Raw genomic sequence first — 12,132 nt, forward strand, 5'->3', positions numbered from 1 at the left:
CCTCTATTTCATTAAAAAATGGTGTTGGGATATTAATGGGTATTGCATTGAAATTGTAGATAGCCTTTGGCAATATTGCCATTTTGATTATATTAATCTTCCCAATCCAGGAGCATGGGAGGTTTTTCCATTTCCTTAGTTGTGAATTAATTTTGTTTTTCAAGCTTTTAAAGTTCTCATCAAAGAGGTCTTTCACTTCTTTGGTTAAGGTTATTCCTAGGTATTTTATGTTTTGGGGGGCTATTGCAAAAGGAGTTGCTTTCTTGATTTCAGCCTCGGTCTTCGGGTCATTAGCATAGAGAAAGGCCGCTCATTTTTGAACGTTTATTTTATTTTATTTTTTTTAGTGATCTTTTTTTATTCAAATTTTTATAATCAAACTGATGTACAGAGTGGTTACAGTTTCATACGTTAGGCATTGGATACATTTCTTGTACTGTTTGTTACCTTGTCCATCATACCCCCTTCCCTCCCCCCCTTTCCCTCCCCCCCCCACGGAGGTGTTCAGTTCACTTACACCAAACAGTTTTGCAAGTATTGCTTTTGTAGTTGTTTCTCTTTTTTTACCCTGTGTCTCTCAAATTTGGTATTCCCTTTGAATTACCTACTTCCAATACCAGTAAACACGGTTTCCAATATACTCAGATAAGATTACAGAGATAGTGTAGGTACAACCACAGGAAGGTGATACAAGAACATCATCAATAATAGAAGCTACAGATACACATATGACGTTGAAAGTAGTTACAACTGTGATATAACAATTGTTTCCATAACATGGAGTTCATTTCACTTAGCATCATCTTATGTGTTCATAAGGGTATAGCTATTGGGCCTTGTGATGCTCTGCTATGACTTGCCTAAACCTGTACTAATTATTCCCAATAAGGGAGGCCATAGAGTCCATGTTTCTTTGGGTCTGGCTCACTTCACTTAGTATAACTTTTTCCAAGTCCTTCCATTTCCTTATAAATGGAACAATGTCATTCTTTCTGATAGAGGCATAAAATTCCATTGTGTATATGTACCACATTTTCCTGATCCATTCGTCCACTGAGGGTCATCTGGGTTGGTTCCAGATTCTAGCTATGACAAATTGTGCTGCGATGAACATTGTTGTGCTGGTGGCATTGCTGTGATTTTGTTTGTGGTCTTTTGGATAGATACCCAAAAGTGGGGCTGCTGGGTCATAGGGGAGTTGTAGATTGAGCTGAAGGTTTATTTTATATCTTGCAACTTTGCCAAAGTTTTGGATCAGCTCTAGTAGCTTGGGGGTAGAGTCTATGGGATTCTTTAGGTATAGGATCATGTCATCTGTGAAGAGAGAAAGTTTAACTTCATCTTTTCCTATTTGGATCCCCTTTATATTTTCTTCTTGCCTAATTGCTCTGGCTAGGATTTCTAGTACTATGTTGAAGAGCAGGGGAGAGAGTGGACATCCTTGCCTTGTTCCTGATTTTAAAGGGAATGGCTTTAGTTTTTCACCATTTAGAGTTATGCTTGCTGTTGGTTTGTCATAAACTGCCTTGAGTATATTCAGGAATGTTCCCTGGAATCCCAGTTTTTCCAGGGCTTTTAGCATAAATGGATGCTGGATTTTATCGAATGCTTTTTCTGCCTCCAGAGATAAAAATATGTGGTTCTTTACCTTGCTCAGGTTGATGTGGTGGATTACATTAATTGACTTGCGTATATTAAACCAACTTTGCATCCCTGGGATGAATCCAGTTTCATCGTGGTGTATGATTTTTTTGATGACCTGTTGAAGTCGATTGGCCAGAATTTTGTTGAGAATTTTTGCGTCTATGTTCATTAGGGAGATCGGTCTGTAGTCCTCTTTCCGTGATGAGTCTCTGCCTGGTTTTGGGATGAGGATTATACTGGCTTCATAGAATGAGTCTGGTAGTGAACGTTCTCTTTCAATTTCATTGAAGAGTTTGAGAAATATTGGTGTAAGTTCTGTTTTGAAGGCCTTGTAGAATTCTGCAGTGAATCCGTCTGAAATTTTTATATTTTTCTAATGAACAAAATGAATTTGTAGATATTTGAATTTACAAAAAAAATGTGTTCTTTAATTTTTTTTAAAAGTTGTGTATTTCTCAACTTTAGAAGCCCTAAGAAAAATGGTAACCGGTACTTTATGTACCTGTAGAAAGTGGTGATAAAAGGAAGTGCCTGACATTTGCTCTTCTACTTATTGAGTTGCTTTCATGATCATTTGAAATGTGCATGTAGCTTATAACTCAGAGCTATGCACCTAGTATAATATTATATTACAATATATTATTGGGGGTGATAATGTTAACATTATGTTTGAAATGACACTTTTAGGAGTTTGGTCTAGCTATATATATATATATATATATGGACTAAAATAAATTTTTATTCTGTTGTTGAAATCAGGAAAATATGAAGGGTATAAAAGTTAGGTGACAATCAATTGGTTATTTACTGAAGTAGAAAATACCATATTTTTCAGAAAATCGTAAATGATTTACCATTTTTTATTTTGAGTAAATGCTGTAGTTACAAATTAAGTTGTACTTTGAATTTGGAGTAATTTGTGATTTATGATGTTACAGTTGTTGTCAAAATAATATGTGAATATGTTATGGTCTAGAAGTGGAAATGACTTTTAAGAACTAAATCACTTGATAGCAACCAATTCCTAGCCTCAAGTTCTATTGAATAGATTTTTTTTTAAAGTTGCAGAATGCACCCAGAATCATAACAAGTGAAGGTGATCATCAGCTACAATGTCTCTGGTACTTATGTAAGTAATAAACCAGTTTAAATCATTGAATTAGCTATTCCTTCTACAATGTTTCTTGAAATACTCTTGACTCTTACTCAAAATGGAATATAATTTTACATTAGGGCTTGTGCATGAATCATGAAACCATTAGAAGTAAGTTACTGTTTGATTATTCTATCATGAAAAGGCAAAAATTATTAAATTATTGCAAACCTTTTCATTGTCCCAATTTACCAATAGCTCCTTTTGTATGATCCAATTTACCTCTATAATTTTTTCTGTATTTTGATAGATATGTCAATATGTATACTATTTTTTTTTTTTTTTTTGCCAGTCCTGAGGCAAAAACTCAGGGCCTGAACACTGCCCCTGGCTTCTTTTTGCTCAAGGCTAGAACTCTGCCACTTGAGCCATAGCACCACTTTTGGCCATTTTCTGTATATGTGGTGCTGAGGAATCAAACCCAGGGCTTCATGTATACGAGGCAAGTACTCTTGCCACTAGGCCATATTCCCAGCCCCTACTTTAATTTTTTAAATAAAACTTGCTTCTATAAATTGTTAATTTGGAGTACTAGTGTAATTTTGGCTTTTTCTAATTTAATCCTTGATTTTTCTCAATAATTGGTAGAAAATGGAGCCTGAGAACATCACAATGTTTGGGAGTGTAATCTTAGCCTCTTTTGTAAACCATCTAAATCTCAATTTCTACATTTTAAAAATAGACTGGCACTAAGCATACAGGATGATGAAAGCAACTAATGCACCACAGTGATTCCCACGTGGTTAAAAACTGGTAAATAGTGTTATTAAGGTTTCTTTTCCAATTTCAGCTAAATTTTAGAAATCTGTAGATCTTAAAGAAATAAGCAATAATAGATCTATGTGTCTCTTTGTGTTTAATTGTAATTTCCAGTTCTAAGTTTTCTTAGAAAATTCTATTTTTAAAAATAATAACTCTACTTGAGCCTACAAATGCTTCACTTAATAATTTCTCTGTTAATATAACCAGCTAGAAATTTATAGTGATTGGGAACATTTCGCCAATGGACTTGGCAAAGTATATTATAGATAAATCAAAGAATCATTTCAAACATGTATTGAAACAATAATGTGTTCCAATTATGCAATCTAAATACATTGAAGCAATAGTTTCATAATTACTCAGAAGATAAATCACACTTGGAACGACCAGAAGGAAACTTCATTTTGGGAAAGGCTGTAGTGACAAAAAGTAGTAGGCTATTTTTCAAATATGTGTGTGTGTCCTGCATGTTGAGCACATGCACGCACTCGTTAGCGGGGGCACTAGTCCTGGGACTTACTCTGGGCCTAGGTGCTGTCCCTGACTGAGCTGTCTTTCCTCAAGGCTAGTTCTTTACCACTTGAGCCACAGTTCCACTTCCTGCTTTTCTTTGGCAGTTAATTGTGGGTGAGAATCTCATGAGCTTTCTTGCCTGGTCTGGCTTCAAATCATGATCTTCAGATATCAGGCTCTGATTAGTGAGATCAGGAGCCAGAGTTGCAGGCATCTGACTCAGACTCCAAACATTTAAGATTAGGTTTATTAACACATATAACAGTTAAATTTAGAAAAATTAAAATGGAAGCATTATTTATCTTACTTGGTGTTAGAACGTTGAGTTTTCACATGTGCAATTCACTCAGTAACCTGTAGGTTGTCCATTATTCCACAAGAAGGGGCTGACAGGATGAGAAGGAAGCAAATAAGAAGACTGCTCGTTTGTCCCTCTCTGTGTGGTCCTGTCTAATCTCAGGTTCATTCTCCATCCCGGACTAGACTGCGATCAAATTAAAATTACGCCATATCAATTTAGAGTCCTAAACAATACAAGGAACATAGTTTTACAAATTTGAAGTCGTTTGGGTAATATCTTTGCCATTACACTGATATTAATTTCCTTAATTTTATCGGACTCATTTAACACATCTTTAAAACTGATCTCAATTGCTAGTGAGAAGATGTTGAACTGTGGTCTCAGCCTTCTAGAGGGGTGACGGTTGCAGAATTGCAAGTTTGAGGCTAACTTGGCCTATACAGAAAGACCATGTCAAAAATGAACTAAAAGAAAACAACAAAAGCAAGAGAATCAAACTAAAAAAAATTGTCAATATTCATATTTGACTTTTATATGAAATTTAAGAAATTTGTATTGGTTGGTGTTTCTACTCCAATCTCACACATTCTCTTGACTTTTCCTTTTAAAAAATATATTTTATTGCTATTATAAAGGCGATATACAGAGGGCTTAGAGTTACTTAAGTCAGGTAATGAGTACAGGTCTTTTTGAACCATGTCATCCCTTCCCTCTCTCCCAGTTTTTCCCTCTCTTCCCCAATGAGTACCACTATTGTATTTGTTTCCCCTTTGTCCCACCTTTTTGTATCCTCCCTCATACTCCCAAAGACAAATAAACAATACAAAAGGAAAAGACAGCAAAAAACAGCAACAACAACATATCTCCTCCTTCCATTGCTTGAGGTTTATTTTGATAAATTTAATTTTATATGACCATATGCACATATCTATTGAGCCTTTGTGGTCCTCTCCTGTGAATATCCTCATTTAGTATCATTGTGTGAATGTCTAGAGTCCTGTATAATTTATTATGTCCCAGTATATTGTTTTAATCATCCAATATGTTTACTTCTAGGTTTATAGGTATATTCAGGTTACCACAAATGAGGGAAATCATGCAACCAGTGTTTCTTTGGGACTAGTTTACTTCATTTAATATAAACTTTCCCAAGTCTTTTTGTTTCCCTGTGAATAGTATGATATCATTCTTTCTGATTGAAGCATAGAATTCCTCTGTGTGTGTGTGTGTGTTGCACATGAAAGAAGTACAAATCAACCACATTTCAACTGTGTTGTTACACCACTTCTGATCTCTAATTCTTTTTTTTTTTTTTTAACTCTTTATTTTTTTGCCAATCCAGGGGCTTGGACTCAGGGCCTAAGCACTGTCCCTGGCTTCTTTTTGCTCAAGGCTAGCACTCTGCCACTTGAGCCACAGTGCCACTTCTGGCCATTTTCTATATATGTGGTGCTGGGGAATCGAACCCAGGGCTTCATGTATACGAGGCAAGCGCTCTTGCCACTAGGCCATATCCCCAGCCCCATGATCTCTAATTCTTATAGCCAGGTTTCCATACCTCTGTTGGCCAACTTTTGTTAAGAAGAAAAGGAAAGCCTGAGTAGGAAGGGTAACTCCTAACGTTGCACACACACACATGTGCGTGCACGCACACACACACACACCCCTAACATTGTGATAGATGGATCTGGCATTCTCCCACTCTGAACATATTAATCTTAAATAAATGTCACATTTAAATTTTATTTATTCTTTGGGTTGGCAGATTCCCTTCCCATATGCTTTTTTAACTTCATTTTCACCATTGCACATTAGGAGTTTGAATATGCAAAATAGACATCTTTTCCTTTTTAGATAAAAAGATCACATTGTTTTATGCCAGAATAAGTAATTTAATAAAGTACTAATGTATCCTATATTTAGTTTTTCTTTAGATCTCTATCTGGTGTGTGTGTGTGTGTGTGTGTGTGTGTGTGTGTGTGTGTGTGTGAGCCAGAGAGAGGGAGGGAGGCAGAGAGAGACAGAGAGAGAAAGAAAAAGAGAGAGTGTCTATAGGGCCTGGGTCTTGAACTCTGAGCCTAGATGAAGTCCCTGAGCTTTATTATGCCTTGAGCCACAGCTCCATTCTCAGTTTTATGGTGGTTAATTGGAGATAAGAGTCTCATGGGAACTTTCCTGCCCTTGTTGGCTTTGAACCACAATTATTAATCTCTTAAATATCTAGGGTTAGAGGTGTGTCCTAAATTTCTTCTGAAACTGCTAAACAATATTCTAAAGTTTTGAATTACTTCAAGTGTCTATTCCTACAGGAAGAAATTTTGCATCAGAGAGGGATGAGACTAATTCTGACTTTGCTTCAATAAAGTTTTCAGTCACATATCTGAGTTTAGAGAAGACCAAAAAAGGATACAAGAATAGATAATCCCCTTTGACAAAACCCAAATCTTTTTCAACATAATATACATGCTGCCTAATTAAGGTAATTTTCATTTAAAAATTATTCATTTCAATATTTATAAATATTCACAAATGTCAAAGTCACAAGATAATTGATTTAAGTGTTTTACGCCATTAAAAGGCCTTTGCATAGCTGTATTTAATTTGTATTTAGTAAAATAAAATGTAATTGTTTTAGGTTGGGGCTAAAAAGTTGAACAAATCATTTTCAATGGATTACAGACCTCAGGTTCTATCTAGTACTTGCATCTGGTAATAGGGATTGAAACAGGTGCATTGAGCATGCTGGGCAAGCATTTTACCACTAAGCTGTAACAAGCAATCCAATATTTAATTTGTTTAAAAAGAGCAGACTTCAAAACACTTGAAAGGCTACACAACTAACCATGGCTCATGCTTATAACCCTCGCTCAAGACTGAGATCTGAGGATCAGGACTGAAAGACAAATCCAGGAGACTCTTGTCTCCAATTAAGCAGAAAAACCCAGAAGTAAATGTCTGGTTGTAGTGACAATGCCAAGCAAGAGTAAGAGGCCCTGAGTTAAACCCAGCACCTACCTCCTTCCCAAGAAAGAATTGTATTTGAAAGAGAGTTTGAGTCAGTCCCTCATATACAAAATTAATTTCTTCTAAAAGAATATGAAATCATTTATATTTTTGAAACTGGAAAAACAAAAATATTTTAAAATATTGTAGACATATCAAAATAACAAATTTTGAATTTTTGATAAACTTTAAAATAATTTTTCAAAGCTTAAAAGCAAACATCTCTGCTGAATGGAGAAGTTTTGAACTTAGTAAATAACAAAGAAAAATTTAGTTGGGAACAAAGAAGTATAAAATAGAATTAATGGTATTAATGATTAATCTAATAATTTTCAGTTGTTTTTAGTAGTTAGCAATCAGTCAAATTTCCAAAGTAAAAACTAAAATATAGCAACAGATAAATTATTCACAGCATAATGGAATATAAACTCTTCACAAAAAGGATCAATTTGATTTTCTGTGAGACAGTACATCAATGATGTACTTTTTCAATACAAATATCATAATTCTAAAGTATGAACTATTTCAAGTGCTTTCCTAATAGCACTATGTTGGCAAACTAGAAAAAAAATTATACACCCTAACATGGTTTCTAAAAGAATGAAGAGATTTAAGTTATAAAGGAATTTACTGAAATTCACCTGTATAAAGAACACCCACTAATAATAATGGAAAGTTGTGCCTACATGAAGAAAAAAGTTTGGAATGATATAATATGTCATTTGGAATGACATATTTGGAATTTGGAATGATACAATATGACACAATATGTATCTTCTTTACTTTCTTTTTGAACATATGATTTCTCTATAAAGATTAGCAATGTAAAATTCAGTTTTCTTCTCAGCTAGACTCCCACCTTCACTCATTTCATTAGGGCATCTAAAAAACTGCTAATTTCTCTTTCATTTTTTCTTCCATAGCTCTCTCACTTTGCCTCTAGAATAGAAAAGGGATATCCTATCTATTTACTCTGGCTGTCATATCAAGGGTTTCCTTTGAGTCTAGTTTATTTTTTTAACCTACTATTAATGGGAAAATCCTGTAACTGTCATAAATGTCAGGCAAATAAAATTAAATATTCAGCTTGACAAGAGAATTATACAGATACTGCACCAATCCCCTGTAAGTATCTAATATGTAATTGTTCGCTATTCTTGAAAAATAAAAATTTATGGTGAATTGCAATTAAAGTTTACCTATTTTATTGACGTATTTACCCGCTCATATCTTTTCATATTTTTGAGATGGCTTGTTTTAAAAATTAGTATCAATATATGCTCTTATAAAGTCCTGTATTTTGAAGGAGATTGAAAACAAACAGGTATAACTCCTATAAGCAGAAGAATCTAGATTCTCACCATCATGCTATTGATATTTTAGCATATTAACAGGATTGCGATTATCTTTGTTAGTTGTTTGTTGTTTTTTTTAATTATCAGCACGTTTACAAACTTACTTGGCTAGGTTCCTTTTGTCTTAGATTTCTCCTCTCTTTCAGAGCATGCTCAGCGGCTTCTACAGGAGTTCTTAGCATCGCACACAGTCAAAAATCTCTTCGAATCTTCCCCCTCCTGGTCCACATCGCCCTTCTGTAGCCGGTTTGTGACCCCTCCTGGCATTTTACATGACTGGCAATGGTTACATGAACTTCTGGGGAGTAGTACTGGCTCCATCTCCTACCACCTTCGCCATGGCCCTTTAGGCAAAGACATCGAAAGCGGCTTTCAAAACGCATCATTTTAAAAAAGATGAATCTGATCGTCAGGCTCCGGAGAAGTTTTCGCACCTTGATTGTGCTGCTGGTTACCTTCTGCTTGGTGAGCATTGTGGTGTCCGCCTACTTCCTCTACTCAGGCTACAAACAGGAGGTAGCCCTAATGGAGACCACCTCCGAGGCTCAATGCGCTGACCTCAAAGTCCTGCCCTACCGCTCCCTGGAGCTGAAGACAGTCAAGCCCATTGACACGTCCAAAACCGACCCCGTGGTCCTGCTGCTCGTGGAGAGCCAGTACTCCCAGCTGGGTCAGGAGATCGTGGCGATCCTGGAGTCCAGCCGCTTCCAGTACCACATGGTCATCGCCCCGGGCAAGGGAGATGTCCCACCTCTCACGGAGCGCGGTCAGGGCAAGTACATCTTAGTAATTTATGAAAACATCCTCAAGTATGTCAGCATGGACTCGTGGAACCGAGAGCTGTTAGAAAAATACTGCGTGGAATACAGTGTTAGCATCATTGGGTTTCATAAAGCCAACGCAAACAGCTCTCCAAGCACGCAATTAAAAGGCCTCCCGCTGACCCTGTACAATAACCTCGCTCTGCAGGACTGTGTGGTCAACCCACAGTCGCCCTTGCTACACATCACCAAAGCCCCGAAGGTGGAGAAGGGGCCTTTGCCCGGGGACGACTGGACTGTGTTCCTGTACAACCACTCCACCTACCAGCCCGTGCTCTTCACGCGACTGCAGCCCCAGTCCGATTCTGCGCTGCTGTCCAGCGAAGCTCCCTATGCCACCGTCATCCAGGACCTGGGCCTCCACGATGGCATCCAGCGAGTTCTCTTTGGCAACAACTTAAACTTTTGGCTGCACAAGTTGATCTTCATCGACGCCATCTCCTTCCTGTCAGGCAAGAGGCTGGCCTTGTCCTTGGACAGGTACATCCTGGTGGACATCGATGACATATTTGTGGGGAAGGAGGGGACCCGGATGAACGCCAACGACGTGAAGGTAAGATTTCTGCAGAGTTCTGTAAATTTGGACATATTGGTAAAATGGGATTTTGAATATTTAAGATTCCTAATCACTGATATTTATTTTTAGGTTTTGGTAGGCTACCTTAGCTTAAAAATATTAAATGAATGCTTAACCATTACACACACACACACACACACACACACACACACACACACGCCAGAATAGAAGCTCCTGTAGGATACAAAATTAAAATACCCCACAAAGTTAATGAACTTAATATCTTTACATCTTGCCATGGTATGCATGTCCCAGAAAACGCCTTAAAACAGCTACTATTTAAAAAAATTTATGTGTGTCATCAAACCCTATTTGTGAACTGATCACCTTGCCAATATTAGAATTGATCATGGTGATAAAGACAGAAGATGGGGAAGTCACCTAGGAACATTCAGGAAGTGCAAGTAAGCCTAGTGTTCCTGTGGATTGAATGGACATTCACTAGAACATACAGTTATTGTCAAAAATTGTTATAGAGAACAACTACAAAAGCAATACTTGCAAAACTGTTTGGTGTAAGTGAACTGAACACCTCAGGGGGTGGAAGGGTAAGGGGGAGGAGGGAGGGGGGTATGAGGGACAAGGTAACAAACAGTACAAGAAATGAATCCAATGCCTAACGTATGAAACTGTAACCTCTCTGTACATCAGTTTGATAATAAAAATTTTAAAATAAAAACAAAAAAATTGTTATAGAGGAACTTGACCTTAAAAACTCCCATTCCTTCCAGTTAGTCTATCGATTATTTTGCTTAATGCAGCACTGTTACTGGCATCACCTCTAGATTATAACTATATGGACTATACAAAACATTCATTATGTGATCACTTTAAAAAAAAGGAAAAACTAAATATGGAGTTGGGTATGGAAGGACATGCCCTTAGTACTAGCTAGTTGGAAGACTGAACTAGGAAGAGCAACTGAGCCGATGAGTTCGATGCCAACCTAGGTAATCTAGGCAATGTGAGTTTAAAAAATATAAATATAAAGAAAGAAAAGGAAAAGAAAAACATAAAAATGATACCACAAGTAGGTAGATAATTTTACCAAGGTGAGAGTAATTCTTTCTTCAGTTTCAATTTGATGTTCTCCTAGGCTTTTTCACTTTTGCATGTGTTCATTCCAGGCACAAAGAATGATAGCAAAAATAAACAGGAATTATAGGACACAAGTTAGAATCATAAAAGCACCAAAGATTATTGTGGGCTTATTATCTTTTTAAATCTTCTCTTATTAAGCTGTTTATCTTCCAGAGATGAAACTTGGAAGCTACTTCAAAATAATAGCTTTTCTTCCACCCTACTGAAACTTCATAAACATTGTAGGATGACATGATTGAAGCTAGTGAATTAAATTCATTTTTAAAGAATCTCCAAAGTACATGGGGACTAATGAAGTCTATTTCCTATAAGCCACTGACTGAGGCCCTGTTTCACTGTGACTGAACTCTCTCATTTCATAGCTTCCACAAAGGGTGCAAATGGCCATGGTTGACAGCTGTCAAGATCACTCAGTTTTATTCTATCTTTGTATTTATGTTAATTTAATTAATAAGAATGTTAATATTTTCTGAGTGAGGATACCTACTATGATCCTGTGGAAAGATAAGTTGTTCTCATTTCAACCTAAGGGACAATATGAATTTTTAAAGTCTTTGTAATTTAAGTAAATCTGATTTGCTCAAATTTAGCTACCTCACTTACTCCTCATTAAAAAAAAAACTAGTCTATTCACTAGTATTCATAAAATACTCTAAGATCACTGATAGCTTCTGAAATTGCAGAACCCCAAACAGAGTAACAGAATAAAGAAACTTATAAGTATTCAAAACACATATAGAGAGACTCAGAAAGGTTGTGTATACTTATGTTAGTGTGCATAGTGTATGTATATGACACGTATGTTATATACTGTATGTCATGTGCTGTATGTATAATATGTGCATGAAGCATGAATGTGATACTCAGTTTCTTATATGTTTTATGTTTATGCTACATGTAGA

The 12,132-nt window shown here is 36.4% G+C and overlaps 1 protein-coding gene across 1 annotated transcript in view; it reads left to right on the top strand.

Moving 5' to 3' along the window:
* Positions 1–9,127: 9,127 nt before the first annotated feature.
* The window catches only part of LOC125341460 (bifunctional heparan sulfate N-deacetylase/N-sulfotransferase 4), a 230,635-nt gene continuing 227,630 nt past the window's right edge, over positions 9,128–12,132 (top strand). Inside the window, exon 1 of the mRNA XM_048333514.1 lies at positions 9,128–10,105. Within this exon, the coding sequence (XP_048189471.1) occupies positions 9,128–10,105 (978 nt within the window). The remainder of the gene's footprint in view (positions 10,106–12,132) is intronic.

This window comes from Perognathus longimembris, chromosome 24 (assembly GCF_023159225.1).
Source record: "Perognathus longimembris pacificus isolate PPM17 chromosome 24, ASM2315922v1, whole genome shotgun sequence".
Classification (NCBI taxonomy): Eukaryota; Metazoa; Chordata; class Mammalia; order Rodentia; family Heteromyidae; genus Perognathus; species Perognathus longimembris.